Raw genomic sequence first — 22,150 nt, 5'->3', positions numbered from 1 at the left:
TTCTCAGGTTTTTGTGATATTGCCTTCTTTTGGTTCTTAAACCTTCTTCTCAATTAATTATGCTTGTCTTTTATCCAAGTCATGACCACTATATGGTTTGACCAAACTGATGGGCACATATGGCCTCCTTTTTTCCTCTCATAGTATATCTAACATTTTCATAAGCTATGTGGAAAGAGCTGAGAAAATCTGTTGCCAGAATGTTGTCTTTGATTGGACTTAGTAGTAGTGATTTTTTATTTCATATTTTGTTTCCATCTGTCTTGATTTGAGCATAATCTATTATTAGATTTATATGCACAAGAGTTAATGAAAACAGGGAATAATCCAAGAAGAAAGTGAAACAAAGTCTTCATAATAAGTATAAAAAAGGTGGAAAATTTATAACAATATGGTTTCTGTTTTCATAAATGGTTGTTGATTGTGGGGAAATTGTTCAACATTGAACAAAATTATTTTATAAGCTACTTTACATTATATGATTAGTATTCTGATGAGAAAACCAGAAGGGCCTATCTTTGAAAATTTTGTGTAAAGGAATACTTAACCCACAGCCAAATCTAATGGAAATATGGAAAGACATTTACTATAAATAAGAGTGCACTTTGAAATTTTTTTAAATTAAATTAAACACCCACATTTTGAAGTGACTTAAGAGTTTATCCTCTCTTACAAAACAAGGAAAAAATATTTTTAGTCAAGTGGTTATTTTTGTGTTCTTGGTTTCAGGTTTTTGGAGGGAAGAATACAGGGAAGAAGTTCAACAAGTATAAAACAAGATTGTTAAACACTTAGAAATTCATACATAAGATTATAATTTATATGCATGCATAAAATTTAAATATTTATGTATTAAATTTGTAAATTTTATGCATTGACATTGAGTCCTAAATAAAGTCTGTCTCTGGTGCCACATTGATGAGGTTTGGATTTGACGTACCCAAATGAAATTAGGGTTTCTGGTGGTCAGGGAGTTAAATTAGGTCAAGTAGAAGATTTGGGGTACAGGCTAGGTTTGGCTCCCCTGCATCCCTTGGGATTCGGCGCAAGGGTAGAGAGTTCCCTTCTGGTGAACTCCTTTCTGGCGACACAGTTCTCTGTAAAGGAATTTACAGATCCGAAAACCTAGATTGATAAAAGAGGTTTATTATTGGGATTGGAAGTAAGGTTAAAGTCTAATTAAGGAAATAGTTAAGGGTAAAGAGAAGATAGCACTGGAAACAGTGGGCAGAGACCCTTGACATGCCAAGCATAGGGCTGGCATGTTTGGAATCTCTGCAAAGAGAGGACTTTAGTTTGGCTCTTTTTATAAATGAGAGATTTAGCTAAAGGGGACCCATGGGTGGAGTCCCAAATTGGCTCAAATCTGATGGGGGCTGTGAAACCGTGAGACCCCAAGTTGGCTCAGATTCGGGGGGGGGGCTGGGACAAGCCCAGATCTCCTATTGGAATTCAGAGGGGTGCTTTAGATCTTCAACATCATGATATCTAAGTGACCTTCATTTTCCAAAGTCTATTGAACTATAAGCTTTATTAGATTTGAATCGCCAATAGCTTGTTGAGAGAACCATTTAACCTATTGGAGTAGTTCAGGCGAGAGGTAATGAGGGTTTAAACTAGTGTTACATAAAATAATGCTACTTACTCTAGTCTTAGGCTGTAGAGTCATAGACTAATCTGTGCAGAAAGGATTTTTAAAGGGTGATATTTCAAAAAATTAGAATTAATTTGAAGAAACGGTATATATATTTATTTATTTATATCAGAGTTTTTTCTTCTTTTGTTCCCAGTATTTCTTTCACTTGTGTCTAACTGCTACCACCCCATTTTGTACCAACCATATCTTAAAGAAGTGACTATCTAAAGTGTCAAATTTTATAAAGACACTGGTACTATAAGTTTTGATATTTCTGTGCAATTATATTAATATTCCTGTTTGAGCACGAGAACATTTTGTTAGTAATCATTTTAATCATTTTAGATATGCCTTTTCCTATTTAATGTACCTTTATTCCTATTCTGTTGCTTCCTATATTTGAAATGTTTTAGCAGCAAATATCCATTTTATACTTTTAACTTCACTTTAGGAATAGTGACTAATATGTTCAGGTTGTACTGTGGGTCATAGAAAAATTAAAAACATTTTCAGCTATTTTTGGTAGTTTTTCTTTCTGTTAAATCTGCTCCTAGTACTTTAGCCCTTTCTCATACCTACTCTCTCTATACTTTTCCTCCTTCTATATAATAAATGTAATTGTTGGATCTGGTGCAAAAATAATCTCTGTTATAAGCAGTAATTTAGTCTTTGAAAAGTTTTAGTAATGAATTCATTTACTTGAGATTTGATTCTTAATAAAGCTTCCATTAAGAAATTTAGCCAGGAAGCCAATGTTTAAACTATAGAGTTTAGGAAAAAGAAATAAGGATCATATTATCCACAAGACATGTGTTACCATATTAAACCATTAAAAACTCATGTAACTTCCTCAAATAGATGAATATTAAAATTTTCTGAGCACTTTTAAACTTTATTCCCATTCTAAAAAATGATGTGCCATTATCTTAGGGCATATTCCTATCACTTTGGCGACTTTAAAAGTCAACAACTCTTGCTGTAGAGATTTGAAGAAAATGGAACTTTTCAAAGGACATTCTGTGAAAAAAAGATTAAATTAATATATTTATGTTGCTGAGTGCGGTTTAAGTAGTTTGGTCTTGTGCACAATTGATTTTCTAGTACATTTTATTTATAAAGTAGTTTAATGTCTTAAAGATTACTTAGAATAAAAATACAGACTTTAAGAGTTAGATGTTATAAGGCATCTAACTCAAACTGCTTTTTTAATAAAGATATCTCTTGAACAATCTTTTCTTGAATACTACCATCAATGACAAGAAGCTCACTAATTCTCAGGATTTGGAACATTCTGTTTTAATATCTTTGCTTATTAGAAAATTCTTCCTTAAAAACAGCTTTCTCAAAATGTTGTGCTTTCTCACCATGTGAAAAAATCAAGAGATGGTTAAAGTATAGAAGCTTATTCAGAAGTTTTTAGTAACAAAATTAAAAACTAATCTATGAGTTAAATTCAAATTTCCCATTATTACTTGGGTAAACCTCAGAAGACACTTTTTTTTGGCTCCTTCAGTTCTGAACATTTTCTGTCTCAACTCACTCACTTTTTCTGCCTTGGTTTTTGTTGAATCCGATAAGGTATAGACTCACTTGCAAGAAGCAGGAGGCCTAAGTTTTTCTGGTATGTGACTACATGATGCTAAATGATGTTGTATCTGCATATTTTATTTCTTGATTGACTATTTTGAAGTGAGACCAGAAGGAAAAAGACAGATAAATGATAAGAAAGAGAGATATGTCCTATCAGGCCAGTCTTCTTTTCACATGATTTGCTTCATTTGGATCCCCAGAACTCCTTCTTAGATATTTTGATTAGGTATGCCAGCTATAGAACCTATTAAATTTCCATTGTCAGGAGTCTTTGGTCTATTCTTAAATTTAATATATTCAATTTAAATGTAATTTTATGAACAAACTTATTATGTACAATATTTTTACATCCTTAAACTAATAAAGTGACTTTAGATTTTGTAAAATGCCACTAAACACATTGTGAAAAATTTCAGTCCTTCTCCTTAAATCTGGTTGTACATCTCTGTGCCCTCCTGCCAGATCCAGTTTCATCCTAATAAGATAGCAATTTTCAAGGTTTGAGCCTTATTTGGCTATTTTCACCAATAGGCCTTGACTTCTCACTGGAACTACAAAGACTATTAAGTCTTTATCTACAAATAATCTACAAAGATTATTAAGTGTGAAAGTCTACCACTTCAAAATCTAATTCATTAGAGAATTCCAACAAATTGGATTCCAAAAGTCATGAAAATAGTACCCACTACATCAGAGTTTATTTTTCCTTTTTTTTTTTCTCCATAGACTAGTGTTTCATGTAACTTTTGTTATCAATCTTTTTTTTTCCACTTAATCAAACAAGCATGTATTAAGTATCAGCTATGTATCAATTACTCCATTGAATACTGGGAGTATAAAAACAAAAGCCCAACAATTTCTGCCTTCAAGGTTTCATTCTTTCAATAAATTGTGGGTATCTTTAAGCACACATCTCTTACGTTTTCCTCATTTCCAAACATCTAATAATTATAGCTAACTTTACATAGCATTTTCTCTGTGCCAAACACTGGGCTAAGTGTTTATCTCATTTGATCTGATCATTATAACATCCCTGGGAAATAGGAACTATGTCTTCATTTTACAGAAAATTTAGGAAACTGAGACACGCAGAGTTTGGCTTGCTCAGGGTCAGATATCTAGTAAGTGTCTGAGGGCAGATCTGAACTAGGGTTCTAGCCCTTCCTTCCACATGCTAACCCAGTGACCATCTCTTATAACAAAAGAAAAAAGAAAAAAACAGTGTGGCAAACCTAAATGACACATCATCCAGTCTAAAGTCTCTGCAGTGTTTTTAACCTATAATTGTCCACATTTACAGAAAAGAGGAAGAGAGATCATTTTGTCATTTTTTTCTCTGGTCCAACCTTGGTCATTAAAATGATATGGTTTATTTTGTTCTTTCATTTATACTGTTGTATACTCATCTTGTGGGGTGTTTCTTGGAACTGCTCCACTTTGCATCCATTCATAAAAGTCTGTCCATGTTTCGCAAGATTCTTTGTAGTTGTGGTTTCTTATTGTAGAAATACTCTACATTTGCATTTGAGTACTGTGGGGTTTTGTTGTTGTTGTTGTTGTTGTTGTTGTTGTTGTTTTAGCCATTTCCCAGTTAAAAAACACAAACTTTGTTATCACTTCTTTGTTACTACCCAAAAAAAGGGCCTTTATGGAATATTTTCATGAATAGTCTGTTCTACTATAATGTGTTTCAAAAGTACAAATTTGTTCCAGTGTAATTAACATATGTTAGGGAACATTTTGATCATAATGAGAATTTAAGGTTTTTTTGTTTTTTATTTCTTCCACTAAAAAAAAAAAAATGCAGAAAACTGCAGCACCTTAATGAAGTTGCAGCCCTTTTTGGTGCCCACTACCACAAACAAACCATTTTCAATGCAAAGTGCCATATTTATTTTAAATCTTTTGCCACAGTAAGTGAAAAAAGCTTGATCTACTTGATCCATACCAACTTCACTCCTGCCTCCTTCTGCCATGGGAGTTGTGATCTGTCCAATTTGTTCATGAAGCTCAAGCAACAGCCCCAGACTGAAGACCCAGCTGCTACTTGTTTTAGTATTTATGTATTCCTTAATGGTTAAAAAATATACAAATATACATGCATATAACATGTATTAAAAACTCTGCTACCATTTTTTTAGGTATCTTTATTTTTTATGTGCTATTGACAAAGCTTTTGAGCATTGCACCTCTGACTTCATAAACTCTGTGGTTTTTATTGACTGATTTTGCTTAGTATAGTATTGGGAATATGTCATAGTATAGCAAGCATTATTGTATGTGAAATCTTTCTGTCTTTGCCTTCTTTAGAGTATATGCCTAGATTCTCGAAGAACATGAACATTATTTTTTTAAGCATAATTCTAAATTGCTTTTAAAACTGGTAGGACTATTTCACAGCAGGAAGCTTACCTCTTTATTAAGGGAGTTAACTATATGTAAAAAACATATACAATTCATATGAAATAAAAAAATAGGGAAAAAAAGTTCTTTCAATCTGAAATTATTCTTTAAAACAATAACATCAAAAAACTCTTTGGTACTAGTTTAAAAGTAAAAAAGCAGATCAATGGAACAGACCAAATAAAGATGAATCATAATTCAGCGTTCTCTTATTTGAGATATTTCATGTAAAGATTCTTTAACTAAAGGATTACCTTTGTGTTCATTTTGTTAATGCAAAAGCATTTCATTTTTGTATAATTGAAGTTATCTTTTACCTTTTGTGATATTTTCTGTCCTTTGATTAAGAATCATCCTATAGTTAGGGCTATGAAATACCATGCCTGAAGCTTTGCTAATTAATTTATATAGCTTGACTTAATAATAAGGCTATGAATCCATTTTTTAGCTATCATGCTATATGGCATAAAAATTTGGTCTAAAACTAGTTTCTGTGAAGTTGTCTTTCAGTTATCCCAAAGACGTTTTTAAACTGAGACTATGTCCTTAGAGTAATTCATGTATTTTGGTTCATTGACCAAAACAGAACAAACTATAGTTCTCTAGGAATATAAAAGCATGGTAAAAGACAATATTGCATGAAGATTCAGAAGCTCTTTGATTTAAAATACTAGCATACAATCATTGCCCCAGCTTACTATACCATTGCAAATTCAGAGGAGCACTCCAAATTCAGAGACATTGCAGTTGAATGTATTAGGGGATAAGTGTTGGATGCCCCATCAATCACATACAACAAAGTGTTTCTGCCTTTTTTTTTTTCTTTTTGAATTTCAAAAATATTTCCCTATTGGATGGAACAAAGTGGGAATAAAACAACTTGAGGTTTTTGTTTCATGTTTGTACGTATCTAACTTTTTCTCTCATACACAGTTTTTATAACCTTTCCTCTCTGACTAAAAATGATTTTGCTTTTGTATCTGCGTGCTATTTTAATGATTTTTTTTCTATTACCTGAATTCCCTTTTTTTTTCTTCACCTTATTTGAATGCATTAAAAATCTGTTTAAATAAGAACTTGATGTGCTCAGAATACTAAAATAGAAAAGGCAATATGACAAAAAGCCTTTTAATAATAAAACACACCAGAAATGGAAGCTGCAAGGACCATCCATGTAGACAATGAAATGCTTTTTGTCTATAGTATGCAGCCTTCCTATAAAAAAGTGGAGGTCTCTGTCTGGCTTAGGGCAGCTGGCTAAGCTTGATCGTTCCCCTCCACACAATCCTTCCAACCTCCTGCAAGAAATATATTTTATTTTTGGGTTACTCTGCACTTTATCCAGCCAGGTGTACTAGAACAAAGCTTCTTAAATTGTGAGTCACAACCCTGTATGGGATTGTATAACTGAATGTGGGAATCACAAAATTATACTTTATTATCAGTAAATGTTAGATCTGTATATATACTTTATAGACTAGAGTCATGTAAGAATCTCAGATAAAAGGGTGATGAATGGAACAAGTTCAAGAAGCAACATACTGGACAACAAAGAAAGAAAAGCTGCATGGAGAGGTTACGTTTGTGCCCATTTCAACTACTTTGATGGCCATCTGATTTTGTGCTATAAAATGAACTTATAATAAATGATGTTGATATCAAATAACATCCTTTCTATTAATAATCACTAAACTACATATGTAGAAAGTGATATATTAAAAACCACTCACAATCAATATTATATGGTTTTGCTTAAATTTTTAGGTAATACATTTGTTTGGGGAAGGTTGCTTGAGGGTTAGGTGAAGAGTTTGTTCTCTATAAATGAAATGTATCAATAAAAATATTTTAAAGTAAAATAAACTTATATCCAGAAAGACTGCATGTAGAAATTGTGAAGTTCTCTTCCTTTGGGCTTTTATTGATTTAACAACTCACTATGGTAAATAGTTATTTGCCAAAAAAAAAAAAAAAAGTAAATCCTAGCTTACAGATATTTTTAATGTAATCTTAATTCTTTATGCTTTTTCTACAGTAGTTTAAGGTTGCCTGATTACCAGTAAATATTAAATTTTGTGGCAAGGATGAGTGGTTTTGTTTTATTTTTTAAAAATTTGAAAACTTATTTTCTGTAGGGTATTGTTCAAAGAATGGAAGTAAAACTGTAATGAGACTTCCTTGGCATCAGGGAGCATTATTATATATAGGAAGGAGATTAAGTCCATTTATTACTCTGAATTCTCTTGTTGCTATTACTACATTGTTCACTCTTTGTAGTAATGACCTCATACTGGTGCCCCTGTTTTTCAGAGTAGATCTAATTAGGGAGGTGGTTGTAATCTCAAAAATATGTTATTTATCATATATTTGTCTTGGAGTTGGAAGATGAAGGCATCATAGTGTTGAATTCAGAAAAACTACCTTAAGTAGAGAAAAAAAAATCAGTCATTTAATTTTAATAATTATTTGTGGATAGAACATTACCTTTAGGGAGTTTCATTCAAAAAATTAATACATCTATCAAATTATATTGTACATGATTTCTTACCATTTTGAGTGAATCTTAATGGTATTGATAGTTTGAGTTTTCTTTTCAGTTGCTTAAATGATTTACATAAACTGTACATGAGGATTTTACTTACTAGCTTAATCATGAATTAAATAACCCACTTAAGAGAAGAAGCAACTTAACATAGAAAATAATGTAGATTCAATATTTTTCCAATCTTTTTTTAATTATTTAATTGAAAAGAGTGCACAATAGAAAATTTTGATGTATTAATAAGTATTTTGTATATGTTTGCAAGGCTGAAATAAACCTTGTTTTAAATCTTAATGAAGAAGTAAATATATTTTATAGTTTATTTTTCATGTCCAGCAACAATTGTCATTTTTATAAGATTTCCTTGTGGTCTCTTTAGTGTGATAATGATACCACAAAAGATCTTTCTAGTGTTTATTTTCTAGCATTCCCCCAGCAGTTAGCACAATGTCTAGTCACATAGAGTATAATAAATGCTTATTGATTGATTCCAAGAAAGAATGGTCCTCAGAATTGTTACTGAATTAGGATGCTTCCTATTATCTCATTTAGAGAAGATACTTTGATCTGAGAGAGACAGTGTAGTTTAGGTGTGAAAAAGCACTGGGCTTTGAAATGAGAACTGGGTTTGAATATAGACTTTGTTATTTACTAGTTGTGTGAGCAAACTTTTTTTTTAGCACCTAATTTAAATAGAACTAGTCTATGACATGCTAGGATCTAGAAAGAGAAAACTCATATATTTACTGTCTTCATATGTCCTATTTTGCATTAGTCCTAAGTTTAGACCTAAAGGAAAATGGTAATGTTCACGGAACACAACATGCAAAAACAAAACCCAGTTTTGTGTTGCTATATATTTCTAAGGAGCTAGAGGAGAATTCTTGCTCATATTTGTCTCAAGATTGTTTCTTTGAAAAAAGTTTTATCTCCCAGACCATAAACTATTTGACTCATGCACATTTTAGTTGTTAATAAAAATGTAACTTCATTTTCCTGAAGATGTAAGTAGGAATTTTACTTTTCTTTGCATGCCAATTTTCCTTTTTTTTTTTTTTTAGATCAATACTGTATTTTTTTTTCATTTAATAATATTTTGTTTTTTTCTGATTGCATGTAAAGATAGTTTTCAACATTCATTTTGTTTTCCAAATTGTTTCCCCCCTCTCCAAGTTAGCAAATAATCTGATATAGGTTAGATATGTGCAATCTTTTTAAACATATTTCCATATTTGTCATGTTGTGGAAGAAAAATCAAATTAAGAGGGAAAAAATTAGAAAGAAAAACACAGCAGGAAGTGAATTGTGTCAACAAAATTAATATGTGCCTGCCACATATGTGTAAGGTTTTGCTAAGCACTTGGATGTAAGTGCAAAAAAAAAAAAAATGAAACAATTTCACCTCACGAGGTGCTTTCATATTCTTGTCAGGAAGATAACAAGGACATATTAAAATATAGAAAGTATAAAGATGATAAATAAAAATGTGTACCAAGTAGTTAAAAAAATGATAGTTTTAAGAGACAAGACATTAGTATTTTAACATGAACAGAAAAGGCTTCATGCAGAAATCAGTATTTGAGCTGTTAGTATAGTAAAGGAAGACAGAGACTCTGTAAGGTAGACATAAAGGAATGCAAGCCAGTTACCAGAAAGGACTAGTTGAAAGACATGAAAATAAGGAGAATCCTGTGTTAGGAATAGTGAGATTAAGCTAACCAAGCTGGTTTCAGAGTGTGATAGAAGTAATGGCTATTGGAGCTGGAAATGAGGTTGGGCCAGGCTGTAAAAGAGGAGTTTATATTTTATCCTAGAACTAATAGGAACTCCCTAGAATTGTTAGAGGAGAGTATCCTGGAGAAAAAATAGTGAGCAATGATATCAAAAGCAATTGTAGGGTCAGTACAATGAGAATTGAGAAAGAATCGTTCGATTTAGTACTTAAGATGTAATAATTCTGAGAGAACTGTTTTAGTTGAGTCTTAAGTTGTGTTTTAAGTATTTGGTAATTGAGTGGTAGTTGAAGAAGTAGAAGAAGTGAAGGGAAATACCCTTTACTATGAGTTTTATTTGTTAAGAGAAGGCGGGGAATGGAATAATTTGAAGAGATAGCAAAGTCAAATGAAAGATCTTGTTTTTCTTTCTTTTAGGATGATGAGAGACTTGGATATGACTGTAAAAGGCAAAATTGAAGATAAGAAAGAAGGGGAATGCAAGGAAAGAGGGGAAAAGATGGTGGAGGAAGGTTGTAAAGAAATGAGGTTTAGATTATCTACTGTGGAGAACATGGTAAAGAGTCCATCAAAAAGGAATAAAAGGATTAGCACCCAGCAGTGAGAACTCATTTGAGGTTACATGACAAATTTAGAGTTAATCTAGTTAACATTGCTATAGCCTATCAGTAGTTAGTAGTTAGTAGTCAGTAGTTAGTAGTCAGTAGTTAGTAGGAGCAAAGGGTGTGCTAGTGGAAGTAACCCAAGGGTTTGGATTTGGCATGATGTGAACAGTTATAAGAAAAGGGGGCAGTAAGAGATTCAAAGATAGAGAATGGCATACTGTTAAACTAGTGAACCAAAGGTAAAAACTGTAAAGAGAGGCATGTGGGACCAAAATAGGGGCAACAGGGAGGAAGAACTGGAGGTTGCTATCGGGATGAAGAAGAGGTTTGGAAGGACTTGGTCAAAGATGGTAGATAATATGTGTTTCTTTAAGAGCATTACTAATACTAAATTGTGTCTATGGGTTAAGTTCCCCACTACTTCACACACACACACACACACACACACACACACACACACACACACACACACACACACACAAGTTCAATCAATCAGCAAATGTGTATTATTTACTGTTCTCTGCCAAGCATTGAGCTAGGCAAGGGGTAGATAAAGATAAAACTAAAACATCTCTTGCCCCTCAGGGAGCTTTTATTTCTTTGAGGGAGCTATATAACACAATAAGAATAAATACAAGGTTATGTTGTAGGAGTGGCACTAGCATCAAAAGAATAAAATGTAGCATGTATAAAAACAGTGGTTAAACTGAACTTTGAAGCAAACTGGAATTGTAGGAGGTGACAGTGAGTTAAAAGAATGAATTCTGGACAGTGGGTGTATCTTTTGCCAAAACCAAGAGAGGGGAAATGGAGTGAACTCTAAGAGGAATAGCATAAAGGTTCATTGGGCTGGACTGTAAGTGTTCATGAAGGAAAGAATAATGCCTAATAAGACAATAAAGACAGGATGGATTCATGTTGGGACAGACTTTTTATGCCTCAGTCTCGCAACTTATACAACTATAAGAAGCTATATTTTTAATTTTTTTTCAGTTAATAAAAATTAACTTCCTATCTTTTCCACATTTGCTGGAGAAAGATACTTGAAATACACACACACACACACACACACACACACACACACACACACACACACACACACAGCAAAATTAATTCCCACATCAGTCATTTCCTACAGTGTTGTCTGAGTCTTCATCATGAGTCCATCCTCTCTCTGTCAGGGTGTAATTTCTTACACTGGAGCTAGTGGCAAGTTGTAATGCTTCCATTTGAACAGAAAATCCACCTGTAAATAAAGAATACTTTGTAAAAATGATTACATAAACTTTCTGAACATCCCAGGAAAGCTGTAAAATTAGGGAACAGATGTTAACCTTGTCTGGGCTATTCATTTTTCCCCCCTAGACCTCAGTTTTCTCCTCTGTCAAAAGAGAAATCAAAAGAGAAAGTAGATAATTGCTAAGTTCCTTCCACCTCTAAATGTTACCTCTTAAGTGACTTTTCCAAAAACCAATGTGATATGCAGTTATGGATTTAGATATAACATACACAGATAACAACTCTGAGAAAGTAAATAGTATTATCATCTGCCTTCTGTAAATGAGGAAACTGAGGCAAAGAAACAAGTGACTTGCCCAAGGTGACACAGTTTGTGAATATCTTAGGTTAAATTTGAATTCAGGGCTTCCTGATTCCAAATCTGATGCTACAGCCACCACACCTCATAATATCCTAATTTCCTCATTGCTCTGACTGCCTGGCTTCTTACCACAAGCGTGGCCTGCTACTTTTTTTGCGACCTAATAGGAAACGAAAATGCCTCCAGAACATCAGAGACAGTTATCAAGAGTTTGTATTTTGCTGTTTGGTCATCCCTCTTCTTAAATATTTACCGAGGATCCTTCAAGACTATTGTGAAAGGCCACATGTGGAAATGAAGTTTTATGTCTGAAGGAGAAAAAACCTAATTTAACTGTAAACTTTCTTGTAGTGCATTTTCATTTCCTCTTGGAGTGTATAGATGCATACGTGTATCTACAACAAACTATGTAATAAAAGATATTGGTTTGTATGTTAGGGTGAAAAAACTTCCAGTTAAAGAGTAGAGATATTCTGAATCTGACCTAAATAAAATTGAAATCTATTAAACTGTGAAATCCAAGAATAATAGAAGCATTATAAAGGGGATGCAGTCCAGTGGATTTAAAAATAAAGTGATTCTACATGACTAAAGAACTCCTTGTAGCTGAATAGTTGAATATTTCCTATGTCATTTTACTTGACTACAAAGAATGATGTAGGTTATTTTGAATAATGGTAAAGAGAGAGGAATAAGAAGTTTGGAAGTGGTTTTGAGTGGCTCATTTAATTAAGAAGTGATCTAAAAAAAGTCATATTTTCCCAGCCTCTCTCAGAGGAGTAGTGGCAACTTCACAGTTCATGTGAACTGAGAAACTGAAAGGGCCAAAGAATTGGAAAGCTGCCTACTACTCCTGAAGGATCCAGAAGCAAAAATCAAATTTGACTTTACTATCTAAAGTTTATTCATGAATTCTAAGGAGAAATAAAGATTTTTTTTTAAATTCTGGAAAGTGTTTGGATAACAAGTTTTAATATTAGAAATCACACATACAATAGGAGCAAATAAATTATTGGGCAGTGAGTCTAAGAAGTATCAGGATTCATAAGTGTAACTGATTCATTTTCAAAGGACACTTCAGCTGCAGGTAGTACTTCCGGAGGACAAATGTGAACAGTTCTACAATGCATTTTGCATTTTCCATGTCACCACTAGTGTTGAAAGGTAAAAGCAAGCGTGAAAACACATCAGGGCTTTTCTTAGCAAAGTTTTCAAGGCTCCTTGCCCATTGTTTATGCAGCAGAAACCATTAAAAAAAAATGTTGTGACAGTTTTGTTTCAGGAGAAAGTATAGCCACATCTACTAGGAATCTTTGATAAAATTCAACTTGAAAAATTTTGGCTTGTGTTATTCTTCCATTTCCATTCTGTACAATGATCCACATACCTGGAGATTTTTTTTCCTTTAGCTACTCACAGAATCACCAAGTCATAGAATCTTTAAGTTTGGAAGGATCATAGTCCAGTCCTCCTAGTTTACAAATGAGCACAGACCCCAAAAAGTGTGACTTATTACAAAAGCAATGAGTTACATGGAGCCAGGGTTTGCACTCAGATCATTTGACTCCAAATCTTTGGTCACTTTGGCTATTATACAATGCTGTCTTTTGCTAGAAGCCATCTAGATCAACCCAGCTTATGCCAAGTGTGACCAAAGATCCTCTCTACAGCACTTTCTAAGAGATCTCATTTTAGTTTGAGGAAGGTAGAAGGTCACATTTCTAAGTCACAGAAACATTTTCATCTAAACTGCTTTCTAGTAATGCCTCCTCCGTCTTATATTTATGAAGTTGATTTATTAATCTTTTTAAAAATATATATCCCCCATCAAATTACTTCATTAATTTCAGCCTGTCAGAGTCTTTCTGTATCCTTAGTCATCTGTTATGTTATTTCACTTAATTTTGTGCCATCTCCACTTTGATAAGCATGCTGCCTATGTCTTCATTCAAGTCAGAAATAAAAAAGTTAATTAAAAAGCACACAGCAAAAAACAATCCATGGGGCACTCCACTAGAGACTTCCTGTCAACTTGACATTGAATTGTTAATGGCTGTCTTTGAGGTTCAGTCATTCAATAGGTATTTAGTCCCTCTCATTTCATTCTTACTTAACGCAAATCTCATTATTTTATCTACTGGAATATTGTGACAGGCAATGTCGAACTTTACTGAAACTTAGTTAAGCCACATATGTATAATATCTGTAGCTTTCCCCGTCTCCAAAAAAGAAATTTAGTCTGGCATATTCTGTTCCTTTTTTTTTTTAAAGGACTTCTAACTGCATTATTTTTATAAAGTCTTGACATGCACAAGGGTGGAAGTCTTTTCCTTGATGTTAGTAGGGAAAACTAGTTTCAAATTCCACTTAGACACATGTCAACTAAGTAAGAACTCCCTCAGCTGACAATGATCATATTCTGTTTTTAATAAGATCATGCTAATTCTTAGTAATCATTTCCTTTTCTAGCTTATTTATAAACCATTCTTTGAATGATGCATTCTAGAATTTTTCCAGAGATCAAAGTTCAACTAATTGGCCAATTGTTTTTTGATTCCAACTTATCTCAGTTTTTAAAAATTGTAAGTTTTGTGTGTTGTTGGGTTGAGACAAGAAATAATAAAAAGTAATCTCCAGAAGAGAGAATGCAGTTACTAGGAAAATCAAGAAATACCTGATCTGAAGATAGTGCTTGAATTGTGCATTAAAGATTCTCTGGGGGATAAGTGAGGTGTATATTCCAAAAGATGAGGGCAGCCTAGACAAAGAAACAAAAGCAGGAAAGGAAGTCTTGTATAGTAAAATGCTACCAGACTTGACTGGAGTAGAAAGTAGTAAAGAGAATGTAATATGAAATAAAATTGGAAAGGTGAATAGGTACTGAAGGCTTTAAATGCTAAGTTCTATATATAATGCTAGAGGTAATAAGGATTGCTAAAAATTTTGGTACCTAGGTGGTAGAGTAGATATGTTGATGCTTAGTTATTACTTAGATAGTAATAATTTATATACATAGTGATAACATAATAATAATAATAAGTTAGTTAGATCAGATCTTTTCCCATTTCAATTTAATGCAGATATCCTGAAAGTTTTAGTGCCTTCTAATAAAGTGTTCTGCTCAGATACTAAAAATTCCTTTTCCTTTCTAGGAGTCCAATGTGCTGATTGCTGCTAACAGTCAGGGGACAATTAAGGTAAGTTGTTTATTTGTTTGGCTTTTTCCCCTTGCATTCCCATTTTAAACATGGATCCTTTTTTTAGAATGTGAAAAAACAGGCATGGAAATCTATACACTTTGAATAAGCCACTATGAGAGATCAGTCCAGACACTTGTATACTTATAATGTAAATGATGGCTAGCTTAGAAGGCGATAGTGTGGAGAACAAGAGGAAACCAGCTAATTTTCACCCTTGGAGAAGATACTAGCACTGTCCAGCAGCTACAAAAATCAGAATTGCTTTAGAATCCCTTTGCAGCATTGGACTGGGACCAAAGTGTATTAGGAAATAGATATTTCACAGATATCATGCTGTGGTGGTATTTTATTCTTTGTGAATTTTCTCTCTTTTTCATTCGTATACTTCTGTTGCCACAAAAGCTATTTCCTCATCAAATATTGGCTGTTATTGAAATTCAAAAATTTAAATGCCCCATAGCATCCCTTAGTGCCTCTTCCTCCACACACATATCATTATTTTGGTTTCTGACACAAGAGTTTTTCACACACTTAATTTTATAACTGTGACATTGGTTAATTATAGCACTTCCTCTTGCAGCTGACTATAATTGATAGGAATTAGAAATCCAGAAATAAACAATGAGATTTCTCATTTCAATACTATTTCTAATTTTTTTAATAACAAATGAATGTACCTGGCACATTAGCTTTCCCTTCATGCAATCTCTGTTTATGTGAAAGCAAACAGAGATGGCTGTTTTTGCTAATATACCTAGTGATTCTTCTGTGACTTGGCATTAAGCACTCGTGTTTTCTATGGATGTCCTTTCCTAAGACCAACAAATTTATTGCTTGTTAATGAGAAGAGAATGTTGACTAGTAACCCCAAGACTAACTCCAAACCAAACTTATCTAAACAATAGAAAAACAGTGAGTAATTCTCAAGAAGCAGGGGAGTGCTAGCTAACTGAATTAATTTATCTAAAATGGTAGCCTCCTATATTCAACTAAATACTGCTCCATTGGCTTGAAAATCTAATTAGAGACCAGCAAGTAGCTTAGACAAAAGCCAGGTTTTTTAAATGGCCAACATTTGTTATACTCCAACAGGTGGAGAAGGTTCTTGGCATCTGATATTTCTGTTCCCTCTTTTACTCTGAGTATAAGATCACACACACTACTGAGAAAGTTGCATCTTGTTCTTCTGCAAATTATGTCTTTGAGACTGCTGGAATTATTGACCTTGAAACCTGCTAGACCTGCTGCCTTTCAGAACTATGTAATGAATGAACAAGGTCTTTCTGACAGTACCTAGAATCTGCTCAGCAGCTTCAGCCTTTCATGTTAAGTAGTTTGCTTAGCCAAATATAAAGTAATATAAAGTATTATGAAAACTCTTGGGCAAGTCAGACTCCAGAACAGCTGAAGAAAAAAGATTGAAGAATTAAATATTTGGCACCTAAAATTGGAATATCTGATTAACTTTTTTAAAATCTCAATTTTGCCGATCTCTTATGTTCCTATTTCCATTCCAAACCAGGTTTATTGGTTTTTTCTGATCATTCCTACCTATTGATCTTGATTGGTTTCACAGCATAACAATGTCACAACTTCATGATAAAATACATTTTTGATGTTACAAAGAAGTGATTGATACAAGATTATGATAACAGTGGAGAGAAAGTTAATCTTTCATCAAGAGAGGACTAAGTATAATGAGGCAGATTTAAACTCAGATAATCTTGATGTTTGATCATTTCACCAAGTAAACAATGAAAGAAATAATCTACAAAATCCCAATTGTTATTGCCTATGTTCCATGTTTTTTTATTGAACAACCATAAGTAACAAATAAATACTAATAATGCATACTGGAATGCCCTGAGATATCTGTGATATTCTGTGATGAGTGCCCCATTCTGTGCATTTAAGGGACTAGTGCACATTTAATGAGAACCTACATGGTACAGTGGAAGGAGCTCTGGTCTTGGAGTCAGAAATGACCTCCTTGTCCTAGTGCTTCCACTTCCTAATGAGTCAGTGCCTTCTGGATCTGTTTCTTAGCAGAGAGGTTGGGTGATGGACGGACAGATCCTAAAGACCTCACCTTTGATATGGTTGCACCAAATGACAAAACTACATAAATTAAAATGATATACATATTAGTTGCTATTATTTTTACTACTACTGTTGTCATACAAATATGCAAATCCCTTTCACACATTAATATATAAAACCTACTTGTTGAACACCTGAAAATGTTTTTGTAGTTGCTAAGTTAACAGGTTTACTCTATATGTACATGTCTCACCCATTAGACTCTGAGCTATTCAAAGACATTAAGTGCTTAATAAAAATGTATTCATTGACTATCTGATACATGTTGTACTTTACTTTCTAGACTCCTTAACTATAACAATAAATTAATTTGAAAGAATGCATTAAAAAAAATTCACCTACGATTCACAAACATGCATCCTAAATCAGTTTTTCTAAATCATCAATTGAGCTTATAGTTTTTGAAAATAATTTGCATCATTTCAGAATCTGTAGCCTCCAAAATGATGCATTCTGTTCTAAAAAGAAAAGTGATAAATTTCTTTAAAGTGTGTAGTATTTTCAAATTATAGCAATAACAATGGTGGATATTTTGCATAATACCTTAAGGTTTGCAAAGCATTTAATATTCATTATTTCTCTCAATACAACAACCCTCTGAGTCAGGTCATATAATTAAATGACTTGCCCTTGGTCACCCATCATTCCAGTGTCTGTGACAGGATCCAAATTCAAGTCTTCCTGATTCAACATCTGCTTTTCTTAACAGTTGAGCCCTTAGACTATCCTTAGGGAAATGAACAAAATGGATCCTTGGTTTTATTTGGGTAGTCCTGTTTACAGGTTTTTACAGGCTACACCTTCACATTGCATTTTGTATATTTTCTTTCTTAAATTAGGTGCTCGAGTTGGTATGAAGGATCATCCCTCAAGAAAAGATTGACTGGGTCCTGCTGAACCATATCTGCAGTTAACCAAGAGAAAAGAAAGGAAATCTTTAAATGATGTCCCTCCCTAAAACCATCATGGGTTTTTTGTTTTGTTTTGTTTTCAATTTTTTCTCCCCCACCTTTTTTTTTCACCCCTTTGCCCCATCTACGGACTCTTTAGAACCTCTGACACACTGGGAACACCCAGCGAACTCTCCACCATCAACATAACTCCACGGACTTTGCTGCTGCTGGTGGTGGTGTGGTTGTCTAATTTTTATGATAGGGAAACAAATTCTTTTAAATAAAAACAAATAACAAAAAAGAATAATAGTTTGTTGAGCCACCTAAATTAGGAAAATTTCTATCATTGCAGTTAAGGAAGGAAAGACTATAAGAACTGAAGACCTGAGATCTAATGAGTCTTTAGTTTCAGTCATTGACAAGACAGTTATAGAGAACAAGCAGTTATAGATGGGATTTGAAATCATTTAAGAGAGAAACATATCAAGAAAAGGTGACTTTTGTTTTGTTTTGTTTTCCATGATTTGAATGGTCACAAGAGATAAGTTAATGGCGTCATGGCCTGAACTGGTATGTAAATTTTGAATTTGAACAGATGTACTGTCTGTCAACTATGTGAGCCCAGCTTTCTCCCTATACCTGGTCAAGGTTTTCAGATTGGAACACTTCATAGGCTGGTGTAAAGTGTGTGCTTCCACACAGCTCAATGTCTAGACTCCTCTCAAGTCTACTTATCGTCACATGGGCATCCATCCAACTCAATTTATGTGAAATACAGCTCTCAGATTGTCATGGTTTTCAGTTCCAGAGCAGGCTAGATTTGTGCCGTGATTGAAGGAGAAAGGTTGGAAATGCTATTACCCAAACCTCTGAGCCATTAAGTCTCTTAGGTAGTGTATTTTGAGTATTTTTTAAAATAGTTTTCAAGTCATTTAAAAAAAATTGGAATCCCCACAACCAAGAAATGAAAAAGAAGGGACAAGGATTAAAACCATGGTGCTATTTTCACCAAAAGACTTTTGCTTCCACAAAATTTCACCTTCCACATTTTATGTACATAGTAATGGCCCGAGATTTGATTTAGACCATGACCTGACACATAAAAATTGATAGGACAGTATATCTATCACAATATTTCTCCCTACTCCTATCAATCAAGATAATTCTATCACAAAGGTTCCTGAGAGTTACAAGAACATTACAATTACTTCTGATTCCACTCTGATTGAAAACAGTCCAGTCAGCTACCAAAGCAGGCCCTGAAGAATTACTCCCTCCACTCCCAGCAATTAATGACCAGGGTATTGTGCCTCTAAGTAGAGGTTTAAAGATTTTAGAATCTTTGCCTAAGTCAGTAGTAGGCAGACATGGTGCAGGTCATTATGAAAATAGAAAGCAGAAGTTAATAACTTTTGGTTAAACTTAGTAATAGCAAGAATAGTGTTTGTCCTACTGACTTAAACTGTAGGACTTTTCTAGAACTGGGCTTCTTAAACTTTTATCACTCATGACCCCTTTTCTCTGGAGAAATATATGTGATCCTGTTTACATAGGTATACAAATCAAATATTAACTGATAATCATAATTGTGCAATTCCTACATTCAGGTACATTACCCCACATGGGGTCATAGCCCATAGTTTTAAAAAGATTTTTTCTTTATGAGGAGAGATTCTTGGGCTTTTTGAACAAGTAAAAATCATTTTAAGGGGAGAGATGTAGCTTAAACTTCACCTGCTTTGATTTCCTTTAGAGAAACGTATACATATGTAGGGGGAAATACACACACATACACATATATATGTGTATATATATGTATGTATGTATATGCATATATTTGCATATGTGCAAACAATACTTGTATAAATCTATACCTGGAAAACAGTTTATATTTATACATATAATCAATCCATTAAATGTGAGTTGGTGTTAAGCAATGGTAAGATATGAAGGGACAGCTCTTGATGTTAAAATGTGTAGCAGCATCTATGTGACCCAAGATTGTGCATTCTTCAGGAAGCTACTACACACAGTTCAGCTTTCAATTTAGTCTAACATTTTAAGGATAACTTTAATGGGAACAAAGGGTGCTTTGTATAAGAAGTCTGTATAGATAATTGAAGAAAAAGGAGTCTTGTGAGAAAACATCTCACAGATACTTGGAAGTTTAGAGAATGTTCTCTGTTGCTTGAAAGTTTTCAAGATCATTTCCAAAAATATATCATTGGTTGGTTATTGGTATGTGGTACTGTATTTTTAATTAGTCAATTTCATATGAAGCTGGACAAACCTTTGTGAGGGATGCCTTAGAAAATGATTCTTATTTAAGTTGGTGTCAGATTTAATAGCTTACAAAGTTCTTTCTAATTTCCATTTAAGATTTATGAAGCATTTCTTCGCATGCACCTTTATAAGGTGGGTGTCTATTTTTTATACAGATGAAGATACTGAAATTCGGAAATGTCTGTTTTAAATCTTTGGCAACTGATTTAGTTCACGCAAGTGTGTTATCTGGAAAATATCTTAAGAGATCCAGTCCAACTCTCTCAATTCAAAGAAAGGATAGGCCCAGAGAGAGGAAATGACATTTTAGGTCCTCTGATTTTAAAGCACTGCTCTTTTTGTGTGTGTGGGCAATTGGGATTAAGTGACTTGACCAGTCACACAGCTAGTAAGTGTTAAGTGTCCAAAGCTAGACTTGAACTTCTGATTTCAGGGTTGCTATTCTATCCGTTGCACCATCTAGCATGTGCCAGCACTGCTTTTTCTAATAATCACTTTATCTAAGTTGTTCAGTGTTACACATAAGTGGTTTTAACACTGTACTACATTATGAACATTTCATGGTTTACAACCCTCCCCTTTTTTTTTTTCCCTAAGATCCATGGGTAAACTATAGCTCAAGGACCAAAGCCAATCTGCCTTCTGTTATTCTGCAGTTCTCCAGTTAAGATTTTCAGAAAAAAAAATTATTAAACCTAAGTCTGAAATCACTGTTTAAAAATAAATAAATAAACACGGAAAAATCATAGACAAAAGGATACTTAAACAAAATACTCAATTAGTTTGGAACACATCCCAGTGACAGTTATGTTTTTGGAATGGAGAACAGCAAGGAATAACCATATTTTTATATATAAGGAACCAGAGAAGAACATTGATTATACTACGAAAGTTTCTGGAAAGAGCTAGGATTTTAGGAGTTCTTATAATGGTTTGTAGAGGTTGGAGACAAAGGGAGGAACAATTGATATTCTAATTTCTGATGTGTACTTTCCCATCATGCCACAGTGCCCATATTTATTTCAATTAGTGGGCTTATATTTAACCACACATACGGTTTCCATCCTCAATGATGCCATGAGAATCCACCTCAAAAATGACAGCTTTAAAGAAGTAATTGAACAAATTAGACTGTTTACAGTGACAGCAGCAGCAGGCTTTTGCATGTAGATAGAATCATAGCTCTCAGAAAAAACAGACCTGAAGAGTTTCCAAAGCTATTTGAAAGGACTCACCAATTCATAGTTACTAGATCATTTTGGGGCAGCACAAGTGTCAGATTTTTTTTATGGGTAAAAGAAGGTGGAAAGTTCTTGCTGATGGTAAAAATCTCTGTGATGATTAGCTCACTGCTTCTAAGCAATCCTAAAAATATTTTCTATTTATTCCATATGATCATTAGCTTATGTATTCAATGACCTTGCATCAAAGAAGAGAAGTGTAAGAGGTGGCAAAGTACAACTCCCTTTATAAGATAATCAGGAGTTGTGCTTAAAGATCTGGGGTTCCATACTGGTTATGACACCGAGTCAAGATAAAAGTGCCCACTTTACAGAGCTTGTGTC

General features: G+C 33.6%; 1 protein-coding gene and 1 non-coding gene across 2 annotated transcripts in view; both read left to right on the top strand.

Annotated features, from left to right (window-relative positions):
• The window catches only part of COP1 (COP1 E3 ubiquitin ligase), a 253,868-nt gene extending 235,262 nt beyond the window's left edge, over positions 1-18,606 (top strand). Inside the window, 2 exon segments of the mRNA XM_074308440.1 lie at positions 15,262-15,306; positions 18,249-18,606. Of these exon segments, the coding sequence (XP_074164541.1) occupies positions 15,262-15,306; positions 18,249-18,266 (63 nt within the window). The 3' untranslated portion in view covers positions 18,267-18,606.
• Positions 6,779-6,915, top strand: LOC141542067 (small Cajal body-specific RNA 3). The gene has a single exon (XR_012482071.1).
• Positions 18,607-22,150: the final 3,544 nt, after the last annotated feature.

Source organism: Sminthopsis crassicaudata, chromosome 4 (genome assembly GCF_048593235.1).
Source record: "Sminthopsis crassicaudata isolate SCR6 chromosome 4, ASM4859323v1, whole genome shotgun sequence".
Taxonomy (NCBI): Eukaryota; Metazoa; Chordata; class Mammalia; order Dasyuromorphia; family Dasyuridae; genus Sminthopsis; species Sminthopsis crassicaudata.
This window is presented reverse-complemented; position numbering and strand designations above follow the sequence as displayed.